This window comes from Crocodylus porosus, unplaced genomic scaffold, assembly GCF_001723895.1.
Source record: "Crocodylus porosus isolate Cpor-Errol unplaced genomic scaffold, CroPor_comp1, whole genome shotgun sequence".
NCBI classification, from domain to species: domain Eukaryota; kingdom Metazoa; phylum Chordata; order Crocodylia; family Crocodylidae; genus Crocodylus; species Crocodylus porosus.
This window is the reverse complement of record NW_017728909.1, coordinates 42,061,768-42,087,572: the sequence shown is the minus strand read 5'-3', so window position 1 is coordinate 42,087,572 and position 25,805 is coordinate 42,061,768. Positions and strand designations below refer to the sequence as shown.

General features: G+C 42.3%; 1 protein-coding gene across 2 annotated transcripts in view; it reads right to left on the bottom strand.

Moving 5' to 3' along the window:
• Nucleotides 1-25,406, bottom strand: part of RNF180 (ring finger protein 180) — a 117,521-nt gene extending 92,115 nt beyond the window's left edge. For both annotated transcript variants that reach the window (XM_019532131.1, XM_019532132.1), the window contains exons 1-3: nucleotides 25,256-25,406; nucleotides 17,010-17,096; nucleotides 6,548-7,513 (exon numbers count right to left, since the gene is read on the bottom strand). In XM_019532131.1, the coding sequence (XP_019387676.1) occupies nucleotides 6,548-7,513; nucleotides 17,010-17,096; nucleotides 25,256-25,357 (1,155 nt within the window). In that variant the 5' untranslated portion in view covers nucleotides 25,358-25,406. The remainder of the gene's footprint in view (nucleotides 1-6,547; nucleotides 7,514-17,009; nucleotides 17,097-25,255) is intronic.
• Nucleotides 25,407-25,805: the final 399 nt, after the last annotated feature.

Below are 25,805 nucleotides of genomic sequence, written 5' to 3'. Positions count from 1 at the left end.
GGCAGTGGTGGTGCATAGGGGGTATGCAGGGGTACATGTGCACTCCCCAAGAGCACTGGTGCAACCCCTGACAGGCTGCACTCCCCACTTAGGGATGGTTGCTGGGGGGAGCCATGTGCCCCGACTAAGGCGGCACCAGTTGCCCATGCACACTACATCCCCTTGGAAGGTGAGTGGTAATTCACAATGTTTCATCACACTCCTGCTGTGCTGGTTTGGCTTCATTTCATCTGCACAAGTATTACAAACTATATAAATAAGAACCATGACAAAAGCCAACAGATATTTCACTCAAGAAAATTAATATACTAGAGAATAAGTCATGCATTGATTTTTGGTCTATTTTTACTTAAATCAATGGTGCTATATTAGGGGTTCATTCAGCCTGTTATATGAAATAACACCTCTGGACCACAACCCAATCAAACTCCAAAATCATCACACAAGAAATCAAGAGACATACAATAGCTACAGATAAGTACACATTCACAGATATATTATGCCAGCCTTGAAATGTTCTACTTATTCAATTGCTCTTAGTGAGCAAATAGAGCATTTTGCTGACCCATCAGAAAATGTCATTATTTTTTACTAACATCAATGGTAGAACAACTGTTATGGCCATTCCATGGTAGAATACGTTAGAAAAACAGACTTCTTACCTGGGCTGAATGAATCCCTGGACAGTTCTGCAAGATTTGTTATCTACAGTTTGAAAATGACAGCATAACCACTGGGATATAAAATGTGAATCAAACAACCAAAAGAGCCACCATGACATTGCCCCAAAGGGTGTCATCACAAAAAAACATTAGGAACAGATTACAAATAGAAGTGAAAGCACTTAACAGTAACTCTGAAATACTGCTGGGGAATCATTTCAATGACAGCTCGAGATTCACAGTACTTAAAAAACTAGTGGCCTTTTTCTGCCGTGTACAGTGACACAACTCCAGCAGCAGTTACATCTTGTTACAACAAGCAGTGATGCCTTCAGGTCCATTGTCCTAGGCCCCATATAAACACATAATAAGTGAAAGTTTTCTTAGAGTTTACTGTCTAAAACTGGAGAGAGAAAAGGTACTATTATGTCAGCTTTTAACCTATCAGGGTAATAAAGGGATTTAAACATTTAAGAAAGAACTCAGGGAGAATTTAGATGCCTAAAACAGTGATTCACAGAAAACCAATCCACCTCCCTCAGCTCAACTACCAAAAAACCTACTTTGGCACCGACTGCTCAGCTACTGCATATTCCCAGGGGCACCAGCTTTCCTACTCAGATGAGTTTTTTATACCTCAGGCCATTTGCAATTTGCCAGCTAGGCATCTCTGTGACTGAAGCCTCTGAAGGGTCAGACTGGGTAGACATAGTCAGTACATGCTTGATTTCATAGATTTCATAGACATTAGGGCTGGAAGGGACCCTGGAAGCTCATCGAATCCAGCCCCCTGTCCCAGGGGCAGGAAGTCAGCTAGGGTCAAATGTTCCCAGCAAGATAATTGTCCAAATGTTTCATTAAAGAGTCCTGGTGGGACTCCACCTATCCTTGGTGCTGGGGTGGGGGGAGGGGGGGACACACATGGGGGACGCACACACACACAGGGGCACTATATGCTTGATCCAGCAATGTAAGCAAACAATTGGCCAAGAAGGGCTGCAGGCTGTAGACTGAAGCAGCAGCAGGGAGGATCAAGCGGCTCATAAACCCGAGGCAAAACACTTGTGTGAGCCTGCAACCCATCCTGTGCTGCTAGTTACATAAAAGGCCACCATCCTTACCATCACCAGAGAGAAGATGGTTGTACACAAGGGATAGACTTAAGCATTTAAGTCTACATGGGTGTTTCAGGCTGTAAAATCCCAGTCTCACGCAGTTGCTTTGCTCCAGGATAGAAGTAGAAAACACTTCCTTTAGCATTTCTCCTTAACCTGCTCTGGCATCGTCAGGTCAGTGTGTTGACAGTGAATACTCTTTTAGGCATGTAACTTTCCACATCTAAAATTCAGAGAACTTAGTCATCTTCCTTGAGCTTGTGAATACTGCATCTTGAGTTGGGCATCTGATTCTGAGGGGTAGGAACGTTCAGCCCTGCTATGCCTACATTCCCTTGTGAATTTTGCCTCCAAGTGACATGCACAAGGTCACACAAAAATCAAGCAGCTCTAGAAATTAAATTTAGATTTCCTAAGTCAGAGTCAAGTGCTTTCACCACAAGACCATCTGTCCTAGGTTCACTTAAAAAAAAAAAAGATTTAAATTAACACCGGTAGCATAATGAAAAACCAATTTTATGAAACTGATCACTGACTTTATAAACCACTTTTTAGTTTCACTATCTTGTTGAAAAAGACACCAAAATAAAACAAAAGAAAGAAACCCCAACCCAAATCATATCTTTCAAGTTATAAATTAAAGAGCCTAACAATATTTTTCCTTGCTCTGGATTTCAGCTACCTTTTTCAATCAAGATGCTGTAATTTCTACACAAACTACATGTAATTCCTCTGACTAAAAATATTCTGAAGCCAAGTGAAACAAAACTCAAAGCAAGACAATATTTCTCCCAGCTGAGACCTTTTAGCCAGTTATTATACATTTTAGACTAGGGCAAATTTAATATTGCTATACAACAAGATACTCATAAAAGAAAGCTTAGAACAGAAATGCTAGCAGACTCTTAGCTACAGCAATACTAACAAGCACCACTATTATTCTTAAAACCTATGATCATTAGACATTAAAATACTAAGTGTTTATCTATCATCATTCTAACAGTATATTATATGAAATTATTTTTTTCTGCTTTCTGTACCAAAATCTCCTCTTTGACAAAAGTAACTGTTTTCCATTGTTTTGTAGCTAAAGGAAATTTGGTGCCCCCTGCTGTTAAACAATAGTTTAGTTATTACATTCCATGCTATTCAGTCTTCTGTCAGGACAGTTGGTAGCAAGTCATACAGTACAGGTATGAATCAAACCTACAGAATACAAAAGAAATGCCCTATGGCTATAAGTCTTGATTTAAGACTGGTGTATTTTAATTCCACTATGAACACTGTAACAGGCACTTTACCATAATACACAAAATGCATGGCGACATATGTTGATATACTAAAATAACTGGCAGCATGCATTCTAACATGGAAAAATACCTTCATTAAATTTAGTATGTATTAGACTAATCCCTTGAGAATAGACCCATGCATTTTTAAAAGCATTTGTCACAGTACTGAAAAAGATATCCACTCTCAAACTGCTAGTTGAAGGACAAGGTTTAATTAATCAATTACAAATGAAATGTCTAATGCATGTTAGCAGAAATGGATTAGAACAGGTTCACTTCATAATAGGGACAATTCTATATAGGATTCCTGAAGGCAGTCAGTAGCAAGAGGAAGACCAGGGAAAGTGTGAGTCCCTTACTGAAAGAGGGAGGCAACCTAGTGACAGAGGATGCAGAAAAAGCTGAAGTACTCAATGTCTTTTTCATCTTAGTCTTCACAGGTAAGGTCAGCTCCCACACTACTGTACTGGGCAACATAGTCTGGGGAGGAGCTTAGCAGCCAACAGTGGTCAAACAACAGGCTAGGGACTATTTAGAAAACCTGGATACATACAAGTCCATGGGGACAGAAGGGGTGCACCTGAGGGTGCTGAGGGAGTTGGCTGATGTAATTGCAGACCCACTGGCCATCATCTTTGAAAACTCATGGAGATAGGGAGAGGTTCTAAGTGATTCGAAAAAGGCAAACATGGCACCTATACTTAAGGAAAAAAGGAAGATCCAAACCAGTCAGCCTCACCTCAGTCCTTGGAAAAATCATGGAGCAGATGTTCAAGGAATCATTTTCTAAGCACTTGGAGGCCAAGATGGTGATTAGGAACAGTCAGCATGGATTCACCAAGGGCAAGTCATGCCTGAAGAACCTGATTACCTTGTGTGATGAGACGACTGGCTCTGTGAATGCTGGGAGACCAGTGGATGTGGTATAACTTGATTTTAGCAAGGCTTTTGATACTGTCTCCCACAGCATTCTCTCAAGCAAGCTAAGGAAATACAGGCTGGATGAATGGACTGTAAGTTGGACAGAAAACTGCCTGGAGCATCAGGATCAGATGATAGTAATCAATGGGTTAATGCCTACTTGGAAGTCAGTATCAAATCAAGTGTCCCAGGGATCAGTTCTGGGGACAGTTTTGTTCAATATCTTCATCAACAACCTGAAAGGTGGGATGCAGTGCACCCACAGCAAGTCTGCAGATGACACCAAGCTGGGGGGAGTAGTAGATATGCTGGAGGGCTGGATTCAGTGACCTAGACAAATTGGAGGATTCGGTCAAAAGCAATCTCATAAGGTTCAACAAGGACAAGTCCTGCACTTAAGATGGAAAAATCCCATGCATCAGTACAGGCTGGACACTGACTGACTGGGCAGCAACTCTGCAGAAGATGACCTGGGGGTTACAGTAAGCTGAATATGAGCCAAAAGACAATAAGCTGAATACGAGCCAACTGTGTGCCCTTGTTACCAAGAAGGCTAATGGTATACTGGGCTGCACTGGAGTGTTGTCAGCAGGTCAAGGGAAGTGATTATTCCCCTCTATTCAGCACTTGTAAGGCCACATCTGGAGTACTGTGTTTAGTTTTGGGCCCCCACTACAGAAAGGATGTGGATAAATTGGAGAGAGTCCAGCAGTGATCAATGAAAATGGTGAGGGGGCTGAGGCACATGTCTTCTAAGAAGTGGCTGAGGGACCTGGGCGTATGTAGTCTGGAGAAGAGAAGACTGAGTGGAGATTTAATAGCAGCCTTCAAGTACCTGAAGGGAGGTTTGAAGGAGGAAGGAGCTAGACTCTCTCAGTGGTGGCAGATGACAGAACAAAGAGTAACAGTAGCAAGTTGTAACCAGAAAAGTTTAAGTTTGATCAGGGGTTGGGTGTACTTGAGAAGATCCTAGGGAGTAAGCATGGGTTGGTGGGGACAGAGTGCCACCATGCACTATCCTGCGCAGGCTCCACCCACCCAGCCAGATGCAGGGGGTGCAGAAGGGGAGGGAAGGTTGCACACAGTGGCTGCCACCACTCCACATTCAGCACTGCCCCCCCTTGGCATTCAGCCACCAGGGGTACACTGACCCAAAAAGGTTGAAAACCCCTGGGTTAGATATTAGGAAGAATATTCTCACTAGGAGTGTAGTAAAACAATGGGACAGGCTACCCAGAGAGGTTGCGGACTCTCCATACTTGGAGGTTTTTAAGACCTGGCAAGAGAAAGCCTTGGCTGCAACGACATAGTTGGGGCTGGTCCTGCTTTGAGCAAGGGGGTGAACTAGATGAATTCCTGAATTCCCTTCCAAACCTAACCTATGATTCTGTGAAAGATGGATTGGACTCCTGCAGGCAGAAATAGGGATTGAAGGTAGATTTCTACAACTAAAAGTTTGTAAGACTTGTTTTCCATTATTAGTACAAATTCTAAAATCCTTACCAAATGCAATTTTGATATAATTTAACAGTAGACAATTCTTGCCTAAATTTGAGGTTATTTAAAGAACAAGGACTTCAAAAGAATAATAGTATCTACAGAAAAGTTACTGAAAAAAGGTTTCTCAGCAAAATTAATGCTCAGATTTTAATAAAATTAAAATTATTATTTTTACTAGAAATGTTTACTTCTTTTAGACCTACAGTAGTTCCACATGTCTCTCATCAAATGCTTTCTTTGTTCTGTATCACTTCACACACAAGAACACAAGGGACATAGGACTGGAAATGGCCGTCTTGGGCATCGAGTCCAGTCCTAGGCTATTATTTACACAATGAACCTACTGGGTGCACCCCAGTCAAAAACCACCAGTTACAGGCAAGGAAACTGTCTTAATGCTTCAGAAGAATGCAAAGAAACTACAAGAAGCACACAGCATTCATAAGGCTGAAAAAATCTGGCCCCAGTTGACAATCGGCACAAGCCCAGATGAATGGAAATACCAAGCATTTTCCACACTATGAACAAGCTATCTATATTCACCAATGTGAGTATTGCAAGGACAAGACTTCACGTATCATAAACATTCACTGATAAGTCAGAACTCCCCATACTATCACCCCTTTCAAAAACTTAACCCGTTCAATCTTATTAATGCAGATTTTTTTCCTCCACCACTTTGCTTGAAAGACTACACCAAAACTTCTCTCTCAATAGTTATAAATCTTTGAATTCCCAATCTAAGTTTAACTTTATCTGTAACCAGTTTGTAGCTCAAGAAATCTAAACAGAAATTAATAGAGTTGAAATCTCTGTTTTTCAAGATTTGACCATGTAGTGAAAGAGCAGTCTTGCTACAAATACAGACTAGACTAAACTGGCAAAGCTGAATATGTAAGAAGGTTCTGCAACTCTTATTTCCTTCACTCTGCATAAGACAATCATTTTTTCAAAAGCACTAAAACACAACAGTTTAAAAAAAATCTCTTAAGAATTCAATACTTGTTTATACACCAAACTTCATAGAGCAAAAAGCATATCTCATTTTTAAACTCACCTGCTTCTGTAGCCACCTCTCACGCCTTCTTTGTTTTCTCCTCAAACTCTTCAATTTGTTTCTCTCTCTTTTGCTTAGCTTTTTTTGATGAACAGTAACTAAGGAGATACTGGCAGGTTCCTGATCAATTGGTGTCATATTCTCCTGTCCAGTGTCATCATCTTCTGCATAATTTGCAGATGGAAACAGATCCATCACGAAAGGTAGCTGGTCAGCAGTGGCACTCCCAGAACACTGTTCAGATGCTTGGAAACCACATTCACATTCTGTCCCCCTTCGTGTTAATGCATTACAGGAAGTAACTGAAAACCTTTTTGACAGTTCATCAGCATCAAAACTATATAGGCCCTGAAAGGAATTCTCTCTACTGGACTCTAATTGCAAATTACTGCTTGGGTAAATGGGCTGTGTATCATTTTGCCTGTGATAAATAGGTCCATTACCTGAAGTTCCACATAAATTAGGCAACAAAACGAGTTTCTCTCTGATGTTCAAATCCAAACTATGTGATTTTCTATGAAAAGCTTTTATCAAGTGCATATCATTTACAGGCCAGGAAGCTGAAAGACTCTTTTTTTGACTGAACACCTTGAAGTGTGGTTTTCTACTATTTATATCAAAGTTGGTTGCTTGCACCTCTAGGCAAAGTGCTTCTGTTAATCTTCCACTTTCACTATAATTTTTGGTCATGCATGGAATCCCTGGATTTCTGATTTCCAAAGTTCCACCTGTCACTTTGTGTTGGATTTTCTTGTTAAAACCAGATTGAGCTTTACAAAGTGACAAGTGTTTTACTGATGATCTTGGGAGTCTAATTGAACAAGCTGGCTGAAAATCAGTCCGACTCTTGCAGAAATGTATATTTACAAATTGACCACAGGAACATTTTGTGTTGCGAACAAAGTTAAAGCCCCCCAGACGGGCCCCACAGAATGGGCAGTTCAGTTTTCCAATCGTCCACTGTGCCTAAGAATGAAAGGAAAAACAAAAACAACAAAACAATAAAGTCATTGTAAACCAAAATAAAGGGAAAAAAGCTATTAGATTCCCTGTTCTCCTATGGTAAAAGGACTTATAGAAAACAGACGGAATAGGACAAAAATATCAAATGTAAATAAATAAAATTAGATCTCTGAAAATGTTCTTTGATATAAAGATACAAACATGAAAAACACTAAACCCCCCCACACATTTCAATTTGTAACTGATTAAAAAACATTCTTAAATATGCCAAGGCAGCTTGTAGTTAGGTACTGTATCACTAATAAGATATTAGACTCCTTAAAAAATTAAATTAGTTTACACTTCAATTTCAGTACAATTTTTAGTACAATTACAGTTTAGTTTTCTGGGTGTTGATACACTTCTTGCCTACTAAACACATTGGGAGATGGCTTCCCACAAAAATGAATAAAGCTTTTGTTTCACTTATCACACAAATTCCAAATGGTATATTTTATACTTTCAGTAGCTAGATGATGTATAAAGAAATAATCAAAAATGAGAAATTAATAAAAGAGCTGACATCAGCAAAAGTGAAACTGAGTACATGCAGGTACCATAACAAACTTGCCATATGTAGTGAATTGTTTAATAAAAGTATTCTTTTCCTAGGTTTCATAAAATTGAAATATTGTTTATAATTTTAAGTCAGCCCTTTCTTCCGTAAGACAAGATGTACTAAGGTTCCAATTCTGCAAACATTTACATTCACAACTTTACTTAAGAGAGCAAATCAGCTCAGTATATATTAGGGTGAAGTTACATATCACACTTAGACCAAGCTAAATATGTGGGATGTCAAGCAGTGTAAAAGTTAGAAATGCTGCGAGCAGTCACACTCTTAGCTTCCTATTCAGTGGAACTATTTGGGCAAGTACTTGTAGCCTGAGTGATTATATGACATTTGGCTAGAGACTTTACCGGGGTGGTGTTACATATTCAACTGAATACTTACTAATTGCTGTTAAAACTCAAGCACCCACACATTCAAGCAGTTTAACATGTGTTAAGTGCTTTCTAAGGTGAATTTACACATTATACCTGGACCATACTAAGGGCACTTAAAATTCAAGCATTCATACTAAGTGCTTTCTGAGTGTCTCAAAGTTTTGCCACTTCAGGCAAAGGTTAACTGTGAGCTTTGCTACCTAGCACCACAGAGACAAAATGAGCAATTTGCAGTCCTCTGGCATTCCAGGATGCACAACTCCCAGCCCCAAGAGCAGAGATCAAGCCCACATACTCTTGCTATTAGCTATGCACCTGCTCCCCAGCCCTCTAGTGGCAAGTCAGAGATGTGCAAGCAAGAAAAGGTATTAACCCTTAATGTGACACTGCTTGCAGTTCATTTAACTTTAACCCAGCTTAAAATTTCACAGATTTAGCATGGTCTAAATGTAACATGTAACTTCACCCTTAGAGTTGTAAAGTGGTTCCCTTACAGGTGAGGGTTATCTCCTTAACAAGTTCTAACTTTGATAGATAACTATACCCAGTGATTTGCAATGATTACAAGTGAATGTATGATACCAACCTAACACATTCCAACTCTAATATATCACAACATTCCAAGAATTTTCAACTGTTGAAAGTGAATATGTGATAAGGCCCTACGGCAAGTTCCTAAAGTTTTAAGGGGAGTTAACAGCAGGCAGCCCAGAACTTCCCATTACAACACCCTGTTTTCAACTGCTTATAACTATAAGCAATTGAATACACCTGCACTTTAATTATCTGGGTAGAAATTCTCCATGGTGCTTTGCCTCTGGGTGAATATTCTGAAAAGCTTCAAAAAAATCAGATCAGTAGTTTCAGAGAATGGTATAAGGCAGTGGTGCTCATCCTTTTTGCCCTGTGAGCCAGATGGACATTGCTTGAACCATCTGTGGGATAGATCCTGCCAGTGGGTGCAATTTGGCCACACAGAAGGAGGTGGGGACAGCCCCGCCCCAATCCAGCCACGGTTGGGAGGGGACATGTCCCAGACACAAACCTGCCACGCCGGGCTTGGGGATTTGGCAGCAGGGGAGGGATGGCAGTATCAATTGCTACTGTTTCCTGGCCATCAAATTTCCTGACCCATGGGGAACCCCACAGATTTGGCCTATGGGCAGGAGTTGAACACATCCAATATAAGGGGAAAAGTTGTACTTGCCGTTTTGTAATATTAAAAAAAATGCTCTGGCAAACCTTTCTTTAAAAAGCTCTGTAGCAAGTTGTTGCTCAGTTCATTATTTTTCCTGGGGAAAACTTGTCTCCACAAGAAAAAAAAAGTCCATAACAAAACAGCCTTTGTGGCTCAGGGCTAATTGCGTGGCTCCATTCTTCCCCTCTACCATGCCCCAAGCTTCACAGATGTTATCATTCAATTATTATGTCATCTGACATTCTTTCTACTTAGACCCTTTCTGGGCTCCCCACTACTTTCAGCCCATCTCTGGGCTCTTGGAGCGTTTAAGTCATCTGCCCAGCCTGCCTCTGGACTCCAGGACCCTCAGGTCACATACACAGCTGCTTCTTGGACTCTCAGGCCCTCACGCTGGATGCTAGATCCAGAGGCATTTGCCAGTAACCCATGATTTGGTCCAAGGTAGTTATATACTTGGGGTTACTGATTCCCTTCACCATCTCATCGATTTGAGGCATAGAGTACACATCACATTTTGAAAATGTGTTGATTTTCAGAAGTCAATGCAAAACCAAATGGTGTGGTTGGACTTTGCCACCAACACAATCAGGCTACTCCACTCGTTCCCCAATTCCTCAATCATCCCTAAGTCTAACATCTTTTTAACTTCCTGGTGGGGATTTGCAAGTGACCCTTTTGAATTGTTCAGCCCAGTTTGAGGATAATCTAGTGTTCTATTAGTGTAGTCCAGCCCAGACTCCTGGTAAACAACTCTTTAAATTCCACCATAAGGCCCTTTATTTTCACCTGTTGAGTTGAGGTCAATGTCTCCCCTAGTTTGAGGCCCATTATCAGATCTGGGAAGGGATCTAGGATTCCTAGATCAGCTTCCAGAGAGACCACAACAGGCCTCTTGAGCCTTCCAGGGTTTTATCAAGTTAATGTAGTAAATCTGTGACCTTTGTCATTTCTCCACCAGGTGAACCTTATAATTTACTTGCCCTACCCTCCTCAGGACCTCAGAAGGTCCTTGCCACTTTGCCAGTAACTTACTTTCGGAGAAAGGGAGTAACAGTAGGACTCAATCCTTTGGTTGGGAGACACAGAGCTGAGCTTTTCTATTATATTGCTGTTATTGCTCCTGTTGGGCTGCTTCAAGTTTTTTCTTTATGTGGGCCCCAACCAGATCTAACCTCTCTTGCAGCTTCAAAACATACCACATTATGTTTTGTATCACAGTTCCCTGGACCTGCCAGGACTCTTGCAGGAGGTCTAGCACACCCCAAAGCTGCCTCCCATAGCACAATTCAAAAGGCAAAAAGCCAGTGGAAGACTGTGGAACCTCATGTATGGTGAATACAGCTGATCCCAATTCTTCAGCTCCTCTGATACAAATTTCCTCAACATCCCCTTCAGTGTTAAAACTTTTAACTAGGCCATCCATTTGAGGATGATACACTGAAGTTTTGACCAAATAAACCTTCAATAGTAACTGGGACATGAAGGCTGTACCTTGGTCCATTAAAATGTCTTTAGGAATGCTCACCTGGTAAAAAATCTGTAGTAGCTCCATGGCCACCATTCGTCCTGATGCTGAACAGAATGCCACCCCCTTGGGGTAGCAGGTGGCACAATTGACCAGGACCAGAAAGTAGAGGTGCCCTGATACACTGGGTCCTATATCATATCAGCAACAATATAAGGAATATTGATATTATCAACAATTGGCTTTTTTTGGCTGATGTGGCCAATAATGTCGTCGATAAATGCCCCGTGCATGAGCAGCTGCAGCACAGCATGCACGTGGCCAGGAGCACAGCATGGCAGCATGGAGAGCAGCATGTAGCTGGTAAGTCTGTTGTGGGATAAGGGTTGGGAGAAGGAAGGCTATTGGGGGATGCAGATCAAGGTCCTCATAGAGAGGGACAAAGTGGGGCTGGGGCAGGGCCAGGGCACAGGATGGAGCCACAAGTGGCTCATCCGGGGCACATGGGGAAGGGGGGTGGCTCCTGCTAGTTGTGCATCGAAGGAGGGCATGGGGGGGGTGCGCCACCGGATCTGTACAGGGGCAAGGGCAGGCTGCCACTGTGGGCTGGGGCTGTGCCAAGCTCTTCCCAGTGGAGGGGTTGAGCTGGGGCTGTACTCAGGGCAGGTAGCAACAGTGCTGGGAGAAGAGCTATGGAGAGGCTACAGTCACCACAAAATTTGTGGTAGCCCCCATCCCAGCACCCCTGCCATCCACCCTAAGCTCAGCCCAACACAGTCCCCCCACAGGGAAGAAGCCAGAACTGGCCCTGGCCCCAGCCCACAGTGGCAGCCTGCTCTCACCCTACGCACAGATCTGGGTGACACACGCTGGGGTGCCCACCTGGGCTGCGCATAGCAGCAGGAACTGCCCCTCCTCTCTGCACCCCCGGACAAGCTGCGGCTCCATCCCATGCCCCACCCCACCCCACTGTGTACGGCTTGCCCCTGTCCCCAATCCCTACCTCACAGCTGTGGGGCCCTCGATTCTCACCCCATACCCCTTCCCTCCCCATTGCCCCTTCCCCCACAACAGACTTACCAGCCAGATGCTGCTCTCCAAGCTCCCAGGCTGCATATTGTCAATCAGATCAGTATTGGCTGATATGGCTTGTTAAAAATCAGCCATCAGTATCAGCCCAAAAAATTTCTGTCATTGCACCCCTACCAAAAAGGAACCTGGATCCCCTTTGATCTTAGTTCCAGTGGTCCCAATCAGCAGGATGGGCACCGGGTGTGGGGCTTATGGACGAGCTGGGGGCAAACAGCTGGCACTAAGGGCAGGATGCACCATAGTCTTTAATTTCCTGGTATATTCCAAGCCAAAAAAACTCACCAGCATGCTATCCTGCATATTTTCTGCCTCCAAATGGCACCCCCAGGGTATGTCATGTTTCAACACCTGGCAACAATATTGCTTTCGGTCCAACAGTTGGAACTGCCAGGCCCTGGTGACATTGTCTTTGGTCACCCTCATCAGAGGTCCCCCTGCAGCTCCTGGGCTGCTAAGCATGCATCTATTATAGCCCCATTGGCCCATCCCAACCAGCTACACTGAGGGGTATATACCAGATCCTCCCTTTGACCCCGGATGAAACCAACCTTCCACACCTGATCTAATCTGTTCTCTTGATGAATGCCAGAGGTCCCCTGATCCTCCACTGCACCCTGACACTTTTCTCCAGAGTGTTTCCTCTAGTTGGTAAGGGTCTCCCACCTGACCTGCTGCCATTCTCAACATGACCTGAACTCTGGTCCAAAAAATTATGGGTCTAAAGAGGAAAATATCTCCCCTAATTCTGGTTCTGTGACACTGGGGTCCATCCACCTGGGCTTTATGCATTCTCTGGGCCAACCAGATCAGCTTGGTCATCAAGCCCCAGTCTCATCTCACCCCCACCACTACAGGGTAGGCTACATGGCAGGCCACTGCAGCTCTTACAAGCTCTTCCTCTCCCCTGATGGTCAGTTTTAGGTGGGCAATGGGGTATGGTCAGAAATACCCAGGAAAGTATGTGACGTGCTCACATTCACCTACCGTGACATCTGCTGGACTCACAAACTGCTCATGTGCAAATATTTGTCCAGAGACCAAGTCTATGAGTCCTACTACATGGAGATCCCTGATATTTACAGGGATCACATATCTCCTCAGGTCTGGGCTCTCTAGTCTTGCCTCTGAGACCAAGGCATTGGAGTATCCATAGTCCATTTGTGGGAACCCCAATATCTGTGCCCTTTCATTTTGCATGGGAAGCATATAATCTATGCCTGCATTCCTCCACCTGCTGAGATGCCCCAGGTGGCCCTCTTCTCCAGGCCCCCCACTCAAAAGCTGTCCTCCAGTCTGAGGCCTTGGATATAGAGATAATGCTCCTACCAAAGGCCTCCCTAGACCCCTGGCTGGCTTGCTGTGGAGCCCCAGTTTCCTTAGGCCCATAGGCTGCCCGTTTTCCCAGGGTTCCCAACCATCTAACTCAGCAAACATGAAGTCCTTTATCCTCCAATGTGGCTTCCTCCAGGCTGACCACCCTGCAGTGAGTGATACCACCTTTGGGCTTTTACTGGAAGGATAGCACAGAATTGTTCCAGTGCTACTAGTTCCATGACCTCTGCAGCCAACCAAGCATCTGGGTTTATCCATGAGGTGCATACATCTTTTAGCTTCTGAGGCATAGCTTGGGGCTGCACATTTGGGCCCCAAGACTCCAACCAGAACTGTCAGTGATAAGCCTCCTCCATGAGTCAGTATGGCTGTTTTGAGGGCTCTAGTGTCTATTGCCGAGTCTGCTCCCATAGTCCAATAAGCAGCCTGGGTCTTCCCAGTTAACAAGGGGACCACCCACACAGCCCATGTGTCCTATGTCTACTGATATACCTCTACCACCCACTTCAAACATGGCAAGAAAATCCTCCAGATCATTTGCCAGGCTCTTCACTTTGAGTACTCTTCCCTCTAACTCCTGGGAACCCGGTGATTCAACAATGTGATAGAGATCTGACAAGCACCCAACTGCTTTTTCAGGAACTCCTACTGATACTGCTCTCACTCAAACTGTTGCAGTTGCTGCTGCTGCTCTCTGGAACTGCTGTTACTAGGTTTGGAGCTGCTGAAACAGCTGCTGCTGCTGCAATCCCTCCAGACATTTTGCCAGGGTTCTGGTTTCCATGGAGACTAGAACTGGCACTGGGGTTTAGAATGCCTGTGTTCTCCACCATGTATGGTTGGTTGTTGCTCAGTAGTTTATTTTTCCTGGAGCAAACTTGTCACCACAAGAAAAACAATATCCATGACAAAGCAATCACTTAAACATACAATCAACGAAGGGTTAACTCACAGCCATGGTCCTTCCTTGATCACAGAGAGAAGGCATTGCAGCTCAGAGCTACCTCCTTGGTAGCCTACCTGCCTGCCTGACAGCAATGAGAAGAGAACTAAAATTGGTTGGAGAGAGACTAGAACCAGGAGTCAAGGGGTAAAAACAGAGGTCACCATACAAAGAAGATCAGCTCTGGTGGGATGTATCCTACCACAGCTGATTCACTTTATGAAGCCACATGTTCCCCTTCCCCAGGAATCCCCTGTGTACCTTGCTGCCCCTTACCTCCTTCACACAACTGCACCAGATCCTGTGGAGCCAGGGGTTGGCTTAGGTTCCACAGAGGGACCTGTGACCTGTGCCTCCATGTGAAGAACAGGTTAGCACAGATCCCAGCATGGAGGTGCTGAACATGGGGAATTCTCAGCACCCCAGGCCTCTATACTGGGACCCACACTAAGTCCTCTTCAAACAGAGGCACAGAGTCATGCAGGTCTCAATGTGGAGGCATGGGGCACCGGGGATTCCCCAGGTCCTGTGTTACCATGCTGGGACCTGTGTGGGCTTTTCCTGTTTATGGAGATGTGCTTCTGGAGATCCTGGAGCACCCTGACTTTCCCTGCTTACAGAGAAAAACCATGTAGGGTCAGGGCCATCAAGCCACTGAGCTTGTCCATGCTCAGGGCAGCTGGAGAACATGGGACATTCCAAGATGCCTATTCAATCCTGACAGAGCAAACAGATGTCCACTGCAACAAAGTGGCACTATTTATCACTACATTTTGTCACAGCCAAAGATGCAGTGTGACGAAGAGTGAAGTCTCTATGCTTGCCATTTGCGCTGCCATAATTTTGGAGGCCCAAATGTGAGATCCTGTGATGTCTGTTTCTACTGAAGGATAGGGGACAAGATGACTTTAACCGGGAGAGGAAAAGGATAAACTGACTGCATAAGGAGATAGAAGAGGAGACTGGGACAGGCTGAGGAAGAAGACTGGAACTACATTAAGAAGCCTAAGGAAAGGAGAGCAGAACTTGGCCTGTAAGAAGGATGGGGCCAAGACAAAGGTTAGGACTAAAAGAGAGATAGATTGTAAGTGATGAGATGCAAAAGATCAGGCTTGTGGGAAAACAGGAAGAAGGGTCAAGATCCTTGAGTCTCACCATTCTTTTGTTGTTAGCACATATCTCTAAAACCCTCTGGCAAAGTGTGTGACTCATCATTCTCTAGTACTGCTCCACAGAGAGCAAGGGTCAGCAACCTATGGCTTGCAGGCTGGATCCAAACCACTAATGGATTTTTTATCCAGCCTCCCAACCACAACAAAACACATTTATATATCCTTTTGTAGGCAAATTGTGTGTGGAAATGCTTCATCTAGAGATGAAGAATAACAATTATTGCCTCCAGCCTGCTTTGAGAACAAGCTGAGTTAATTTGGCCTGCTGTTAATGAATGATTGCAGACCCCTGACACAAAGATTAACAATCTACTGATGCTATCAGTTATTTTGTTAGCTCAACTGCCAAAAGTTCAGTGGTATGAAGCTAGGGTGACCATCATTGAGGATATTCCAGTTTTTTGCTACTCTGTACTCTATTGATACGAAACCCGATGCCTTTATGTCCTTAATTTTTCTCTTTAAGTTTTGTATCAATAGAGGACAGAGGACAACCGTACTGTCCTCTATGATGGTCACCCTATATGAAGCTAATGTGATGTCAAAATTATGTCATGTGACAAGATCTGTTTTTCCAGCTTGATTTTCACTAATTAAGAACACCTTGTTTTGTAAATGCCCCAAAATGGTATAAACTATTATGCTGAAGTGCTGAATGTCCACTGCTGCAACTGAAATCAATAAGCACTCTTTCTGAATACATAAAGTGCTGCAAAATTCAAAGTTCTAAGAAATATTAGACCTTAGACTTCTCTGATAAGGCACCTAAAATTGGTAGAAATTTCATAAACAAGAAAATACCTTCTCACTTTCCAGGGGTCTGGGAAGGTTTCTGAAGTATTCACTTACTATAATGGGATGAACTAGAGAAAAGTCCACAAGTAAATAAATATTTAAGAGTTGAACTAGATCAGGGCTGGCAGCTGCTGGGTTACATGTGGCACAAGGGGTCAGCATGCAGCTCATGGGCTGCACATAGTTGGACAACCCTGGACTAGATGACTTTTGAAGTCCCTTATTACCATGTGATTTTATGATTCTGTGTATAATAAATAAAGCCAAGGGACATTACACTAAGCAAGGAAAATGGAACAAAATAATAAATTACCATTTCCTAATTGAACATTGTTCATCCTGTAGAATGAAAAAGAAAGATGTGGAAAAAATGGTCGGTATCCAAATGCATATGCCCAAATAAAAAGAATTAAGTTGGCACAGACATTATACCCAAACAAAAATGATGCACCTACTAATATGCTTTTTTCATTCTCTCATAGAATATCAAGTATCAGGAACCATGGACCTACCTTTTCAATAGCACATTTTACCCAGTCAGGAAGGTCTTCTAAGTTCATGTGCCAGACATTACAAGTGTTCTGAGCATCAGTTGAAAACTGTTAAATAAAGAAACATTCCACTGCTAATCAACATTCATGTATGTATTCTCTCTGAATATAGCTTTTAAAATGAACTGAAAAGGAAAGCATTTTAAAAGTATGCAAGGAGAGACAACATTATTTTTTTTTAAAAAGAAAGCATTTGAAGAGTAACTTATTTATGAATATACTAGTAAAATCCAGAGATTCATAGATGTTAGGGTCGGTAGGGACCTCAATAGATCATCGAGTCCGACCCCCTGCATAGGCAGGAAAGAGTGCTGGGTTCAGATGCCCATCCAACCTCCTCTTAAAGACCGCCAGGGTAGGGGACAGCACCACCTCTTTTGGGAGCCCATTACAGACCTTGGCCACTCTAACTGTGAAGAAGTTCCTCCTAATGTCCAGTCTAAATCTGCTCTCTGCTAGCTTGTGGCCATTATTTCTTGTGACCCCCAGGGGCGCCTTGGCGAGTAGAGCCTCACCAATTCCCTTCTGCACCCCCATGATTAATTTATAAGCAGCCACAAGGTCGCCTCTCAACCTTCTCTTGCAGAGCCTAAAGAGGTCCAGGTGCCCTCGTCTCTCCTTGTAGGGCTTGCCCTGCAAGCCCTTAACCATACGAGTGGCCGTTCTCTGAACCCTCTCCACGTTATCCTAGTCCCTCTTGAAGTGTGGCACCCAAAACTACACGCAGTATTCCAACTGCGGTCTGACCAGCGCCCGATAGAGGGGAAGTATCACGTCCCTGGTTTTGTTTGTCATACATCTGCTGATGCATGCTGAAGTGCAGTTAGCTTTTCTGATGACTTTGTCACACTGATAACTCACGTTCATCTAGGAGTCCACTAGGACTCCAAGATCCCTTTCCACTTCCGTGCCACCCAGCAGGTCATTTCCTAGGCTGTAGGTGTGCTGGACATTTTTCCTCCCTAGGTGCAGCACTTTACATTTCTCCTTGTTAAATTGCATTCTATTGTTTTCTGCCCATTTGTCCAACCTGTCCAGGTCTGCCTGCAGTTGTTCCCCATCCTCCAGTGTGTCCACTTCTCCCCACAGTTTTGTATCATCCACAAACTTGGACAGAGTACACTTCACTCCCTCATCCAATCACTGATGAAGACATTGAAGAGTATCAGGCCAAGGACCGAGTCCTGTGGGACCCCACTGCCCATGTCCTTCCAGGTCGATACCAACCCATCTACTACCACTCTCTGGGTATGACCCTCTAGCTAATTTACCACCCACCGGACTGTGTAATCATCCAAGTCATAACCTCTTAACTTGTTCACCGGTATGGGGTGGGATACCGTATCAAAGGCCTTCCTGAAGTCTAAGTAAATGATGTCAACCCTGTGGAAGAAATCAAACTTTGCGTTGTGGTTGAATCAGAACTGACAGATCCAGCTTTTCTTTATTTAGGGCTATACTGTGATCACAGGGAGGATTTCATACAGCAAGGGGAATCACCCACTTGTCTGTTTCAAAGGAATCCTCCTGCTCTCTAAGTTTTCAAGCATTTTTATACTTAAGACAGATAAAGAGAAAAAAAATACGACCTTGGAGAAACTAAAACAAGTTTACTTAATTGGACATCTGTGCACAGGGTAATAAGACATGCAGGATTCCTTATCTCAAAACATGTAACTGAAATAAGCAGTATCAGCTCTTCTGGTCTTTGTCTGTTTTCTAGTCAAGTAGGCCAGAAGCCCAACTAAATTTACTCCTACAACCCCTACTCCTGTGTCCAGGTGTTTTGTAACCTGGTCATAAAAAGAGACTAGATTAGTCAGGCATGATCTACCTGCTATGAACCTGTGCTGGTTTCCCCTCAGCACAATTTTTCCTGCTGGGCTCTCACGTACATGAGCCTTAATAACCTTTTCAAAGACTTTGCCAAGGATGGAAGTGAGACTGACTGGCCTATAGTTGCCTGGATCCTCCTTCCTCTCCTTCTTGAAAATAGGGACCACACTGGCCCTTTTCCAGTCCTCTAGGACCTGGCCTGTGCACCACAAGTGCTCAAATATTCTTGCCAGTGGCTATGCAATGATATCAGCCATTGCCTTCAGTACTCTCAGATGGAGTTTATCCGGGCCTGCCAACTTAAGCACATCCAGTCCTTCCAAGTGACTCTGCAACATCTCAGGGTCAATGCTTGGTAGTCTGGTGCCTAGCTGTTGCCTCTCTACAATCCCATTGTGAGACTTGTCTTGCCCCTTGTTTAGGAACACTGAGGCAAAGAACTCATTGAGAAGTTCAGCCTTGTCCCCCGCTGTCTGTCACCAATTGCTTTTGCCCATTCAGTAGTGGTCCTATTCCACCCTGAGCCTTCCTTTTACTCCCTATATATCTGAAAAATAATTTTTTGTTATCCTTAACTTGAGATGCCATCCTCAGCTTCATGGTAGCTTTGGCCTTTCTAACTGCCTGCCTACAACTGCAAGCTGAGGAGGTATACTCCTCTTTAGTAATCTCTCCCTGTTTCCACTGCTTATATGCCCCCCTTTTTGCCCTTAGGCTGCTTTGGATTTCTCTGGTCAGCCAACGAAGTCTCTTGGCCCCTTTGCCCCCACATTGGGATCATCTCCCTCTGTGCCCGAAGGGTCATTACCTTAAGGCACAGGCACCCTTCCTGGGCTCCCATGTCGCTAAATCTCTTACTCTGAAGTGCATCGTTGACTAAACGCCTGAGTTCGCTGAAGTCAGCCTTCCTAAAATCTAGCACTTCCACCCTACTAGTTACCTTACCCATTTTATCCCTTATGATGAATTCTATTATTTGGTGGTAACTGTCCCACAGGTGACCACTGATCAGTACGTCCCCTACCATGTCATCACAGATGTTAGTGTACCCATTCAACCAACAACCTGGGTGCTGTAATTTCTAGTATGTTTACTGATCTTAAGAAAGTGGACAGATTATCTGAATTTGTCTGAAATCATAGGGGTTTGTGAAACCATAGAAGAAAGCAACAGCATCATTTTACTTTCTTTAGCCTCCTATGAAATGTACTAGGAAAATTATTTAAAAACACATTGAGCTTGTACAATTTTTTGCCAGTGCAACAGGACACAATTCAGTATAAAAAGATTCTGAAAAACATTTTCCAAATTAGCCAATTGGCATTCTTAAAAATATGGGTCATTGTAACATGAACCATGCCAGAGAGTGCTTTCATTTTCATAGGGAAATGACATTTTGGCACTTCTAAGGGCAATAATGTGCAGAACAAGCAGCAAAATTAGCAGCAAAATATTTCATGTGTATTTGTAGTTAAGAATCCTTTTAGAATGCAATTCAGCTTTGGAATGGTTAAAACTTTACTGACTAAAAGTAATTACAACTATATAACTAACTTCTATTCCAAAGTTACTGAACACACAACTAAATCACTACCCCTTGAGTTTTTAAAGTATGAAAGTCAGTGGGGAAGGAATAGCTCTCTTTTGCTGGGTACTGGGAGTAGCACAGACAAAGCAAATCAGCCTACCACTATGCCAAGCCACTGTTCTTAAGTGCAGAAGGTCTACACTACATAAAGTTGCTGAAAGGAGCAGATTTTTCTTCCTGACCTCTACTAAGGAGCCCTACAAAAAGTCAATTTATTCTGTTCTGAAGAAGAATCAGGATTTCTATCTAAATTGCTTATACCATTTTATCACTTTGGCATCTGGTCTTAAGCATTATTTCTCAGATTTTACCCCCTTGAAATCTTTATTCACTATTTGGCCACCATTATGCCTTCAATTAAGAATCTAAAGTGTGGTCATACGACACAACAGAGTATGGCTCTCAACCACATTCTCCTGGGCGTGATGATGACGCTCCCTAAGCACTATTTCTAAAGCTGGCTGCAGTTTGGAAGGAACATCCATGGAATGGGACAGAAATGTCTCCTAATGTTTTGGCTACAAGGTCTAACCCTCCTAAGAGTTTAAAAGACCTGAATTATACAATGACAAAAATATTCCCAAGTCTTAAACTCAGTAGGGGTCAGCAACATTTTAAAGCAAGAGGCTGTTTTAATGAGCCTTAAGTGCTAGAGCAGGCTGCTTTCAACTCTGCCCACACCACTTCTGCCACCACAATCATTGCTTTCCCCTGAAGTGCTTCTTCTGCAGTTTTTTTCTACCACCAATGAAAAGCCCCCTGCCAAGCCAAAGCTGCAAAAACTCCTCGGCTCCATAGGCCAGATACAACGGGCTAGATTTGACCTGCAGGCCATAGGTGCCAACCACTTCTAAGGGAAGAGTGATAATCTGTTATAATCCTCAGTATCTTAAAAAGAGTAACAGACAAATTGTCTCTCATCTGAAGAGATACATCTTGGATCTCTAAAGTATACTGTAACAACCTACAGCAGCAGGATGTTAACCACTGTGGTCCCCCTACTTTTCCTGTGGCAGACTTGGGTGTTATGTCTTGTGGTTGTGTGAGGGTTAACTGTGTAGTTGTGTTAGCAGGTTAGACAAAGGGTTTGTATAAAATGGTTTAAATAGAGATGATCCTGCCTCAGGCAGGAGGTTGGATTAAACTACTCTAGGGTTCCCTTCTAGCCCAACTTTTCTCTAGTTGGGAACCCTCTATATCTCTACATCCCTCTAGTTGGGAACCTGAAAGACTTTAGGGACACTCTTAAAACATTAATCTAGCAAAAGATAAAAAAAGTTATAACATGCCATAGGAACTGTAGACAAGGTCAAGGTATTATTCTGAACAGTAAAAAGGCAAGAGATTTTTGTGTGGATATATGCAATATTTTTTTTCTGTTTTTAAAACAGAGGAAAAGAGCATTTCTTCATGAACAAGAAGGAAAGATTCCAAAAATAAGATTGCTATCTGATGAAAAAGCTTGGCTTCCCTTGTGCCTGAAGTGTAAAAAACCTACCAAAACAAACAAAGGAGAAATGGGGGCTATGTCAAACTCAGGCAGGTAAATCCTTTGAGACAGATACTGTGAATTGGAAGAAATCATAGAGAATAAAACTTCTCTCTGAATTTCCTGGTCTCTATGCGAGTCATAATTTAACCTTCCAATTTCATTTACATCTGTACCCATCTGAAATAATACAATTGGCTTCAGCAATATAAAAGACTATCCTGGCTATTTTTTTATACAGCAAAATTATACAAATCACTAACCGTAGTCCAGTATTATTTCTGCGTCAATATTATATTTTCCTAGCCAAGATGAAACAGAAAGCATTAATATTTTATTTTTTATTCCTATTACAACAATCAAATAGCTTTTCATAATCTCTCAAAGTACTGCACAGATTTACATATTATAGTATGCATTGACAGAATAATAGTGTGATACCCTCTCAGAATATCTTAAAACGATAGCTGTACAATTAGAAAGGTTTTAGTAAAACAATGTAAAAAGGTTATTCTTGATAGCAAATACCCTAATTTATTTTATATGTCTACATTTTTATATAGTGCCCATAACTGCCACTAAAGGAAACGCATTGTTTTTCAAATACAGAATTGGAATTTGCAAGGAATTTCATTTCAACATTTATCTAACAGTAAAAAAAAAACCTCTCTCTGAAATATAAGTACAATGGGACTGAGAGAAAAAAGTCACCACTTACCTCAATGGGAACTGCAAAACATTGTTGAGTAAATAACCTATTCCCATCTATTCTTTCTGTGCAACTGACCACGTTGATTCATAAACTAACTGTGTAAACTGACAAGCGAGCACATTTTAAAATCTGTGAGGATTCTAATGACTACTTTACTTTTAATGAAGCCCTAAGCTTCTTGTTTTAAAAATATTTCTTGTCTTACTCTGACAAGTTTCTACATAAAATTCTTCCCAACAATCTATTTTAATCTAACTTTTGAAAATTTTGCTTCCATCTGCCATTCAGCTATTTTCTGTCAATGTTACTAACCCCAAAAGGTATCCCAAAAGCATCAGAGACCATCTATTATTTTGTGTTTGTACAGTTTCTAAAACAAGCGAAATTATTATTGGTTGACCCCGAGGCATTGATATAACAACAACAATGAAGATGTAGTAACTTCTACAAAGCTCTTGTGTGGCAAAACAAAAAAGGGAACTGGGGGAAGACATCAACAATAAATGATCATCATGTGCCTACACATACACAAAAATACTGTTGGACTGAATTTCATTTTCAGTCTGATGACTTCATACAGCTCTGGCAGTATACATGGGGCCTTACAATACGAATAATTAATATTTCCACACAGGTTAAAGTCTCCTTTACATGATTAGAGTGGCATATGGTACCCATTAGAGTAAATGAAAGAATTAGGCCCTATTATTTCCACTTTATCACATATCCCAGGGATATTAGGTAGTTTTTCACCCAGCAGCTCCATCTTTGTTCATGGCTACCAGAGGAAGTGTCTGGGGTGAAGGGTCAGCTAGTCATTCTTTTCAGCTGTCACTCATTTGGAAGATTCCCAGAGCAGGAACCTCTGCCACACTGTACAGTCAGAATGGCCAGATCTCCACCAATATCATTCCTCATCATCTTAAGTTACAAATGTATTCACTATGGGCACACAACCTCTGATATGATCAGAGGTGGAAAGGGACTGAGGAGCTGTTATTGGGGCTGCTTAGTAGACTTTAAAGCATTTCCCTTCTTCTCAACATTCATGTTTGATTCTGTGGTTGAAGAAGTATTGTGGGCTTTGTTGCAGATATGTATCCGGCCAGGGCTTGGCCCTACCTAGTAAGTTAGTCCTGGATGAAACAGTAAACTGAGACGGCCACTTTTTTTTGGATTCACCAACAGCAAGATGTGACAACAAAAGCTTGTCTGAATCTAGCAATTCAAACTATAAATTTGGAAAACAATATCAATTTTTGAGCCTCTAAATGTTGGAAATCTCTGATATCTGTTTGGCCGTGTACCAGTTTTTAATAGTCCACTGACCATATTAGCCTCACAGAAGAATGAAAAAATAATTTTAATCCCTACTGGCAGACAGTAATTTGTTGAGTTTCTGGTGCATCAAAAATCAATACAGTACACTTCTGTTTACTTTTCTCTTTGATCGAACACCATAAAAAGATGTCAGCACAAATGTGAATATCTTTGGAAAGAAAGATTGGTGTTGAATGCTGTTACAAAGCAACAGGAGATGCTCTTTCATTGTTTTCTGTATGATTATTCTATTGACAAAATTAAAAATTAAGAAATGGTAATTTGTAGGGCATGCTCTTGTAAGATAGGTCAGATCTGAGGAGTTACGTTATGTGTAGCACATGCACTACCTCCCACCTTTTTAAAATGGCAAGCTAAAAATCTTTCCGACTGAAAAAGCAGGTACAGATAATTTAACTTCACCAACATAATACATAAACATACTTTAGAGAACTGTAGGATTCTGCTACAACAAGCGTATCAAGATTAAAAGAGGGATGGATTAGAGTTTTATATAAATAATGTCAAAACCAATGATAAAACATATCATGCAGATATGTAAGGGACATCAACCTTCATACTGTAGAATAGTGTTCATTAAGGCATTTACCAGGCCAGAAATTCAGGTAAAGGTATGATAAGATCTGGTGTACAATCCACATGATCGCACCTCCTGTCATGCCACACTGGCATGGCGGGAGGCATGACTGTGGAATCCAGCATGAGATCCAGTCATACCTTATTGCCAGTGTATGGGGAGCCTGGGATCATGCTCCCATCCACCCCTGTACCAGCAGATAGCAAGCTTCCACATGGGGCACTCCCCCTGGCTACATATGGTACATGCTTGTGGTTGGGAGCCCCATCAACTGATAGGGCTCCCTGCAACAGGGGAGCACCTGGCCACACATTCAATTAATAGTGTGATAAGAAGGAGCCACAAAGTTATTACACATTGTTTGTGGAATAAATTTGTGATTTATTTCTGGCATTATCATGCTATTAACTGATTAAATGTGTAGCTGGGTCATAGCTGGTTAATTACATCTTAAGTGTAATGTGCAGATGAGCCTTAATGTCTACTTGCTGTCCTCAGTGGCATTATTGCTTAAGTTCTGTTGTGGGGGTGTTCATATTTGGGTAATTGCCACTGCAGCAGATAGTGCAGTGACAACTGACATAAATTTTGATCTCATGTAGCTACTCCAATAATCCTATTTTAGTGTTATACATAAAATCAATGTCACTATAAAACAACTTACTTCACACTGTTGTTTCCCATGACATTTAATGAGGCAATTGGAATTTGCTACATATTTTCTACACTTCCAACAACGAAGCACTTCAGCCTCTTGGCTATTCATTTTAACTCGTGATTCTTCAACTCTTTATCTGTAAAAAGACCATAAAATGTATAATTAATTTAGACATCTGTAATCTATTTACATTATGTAGGGTCTCCACTTGCAAACCCTCCAGGCATAAGTTGTTTCCTTTCTCACTCATGCTAAAACACAATACTGTTTTTATGAAGCGCATATTCATCTAAATATTTCAATTCTGAGCTGCTAGTTTCAGTAACCTGAATGATTATTCAAAAAAATCACAAAGAACCATGAATATATATGGTGCTATAATACTGAGACAAAATCCTTTTCCTAATAATTATTTTTTAATTGCTCTAAAGCAGGGGTGACCAAGGCCCCGGGCAGGTATTACACTTAAGACACGATTAGCCTGTTAATCGCACCTTAAATAGGAACCTAGCCACACATTCAGGCCACAAAACAGGAAACCAGGCACAAAATATGT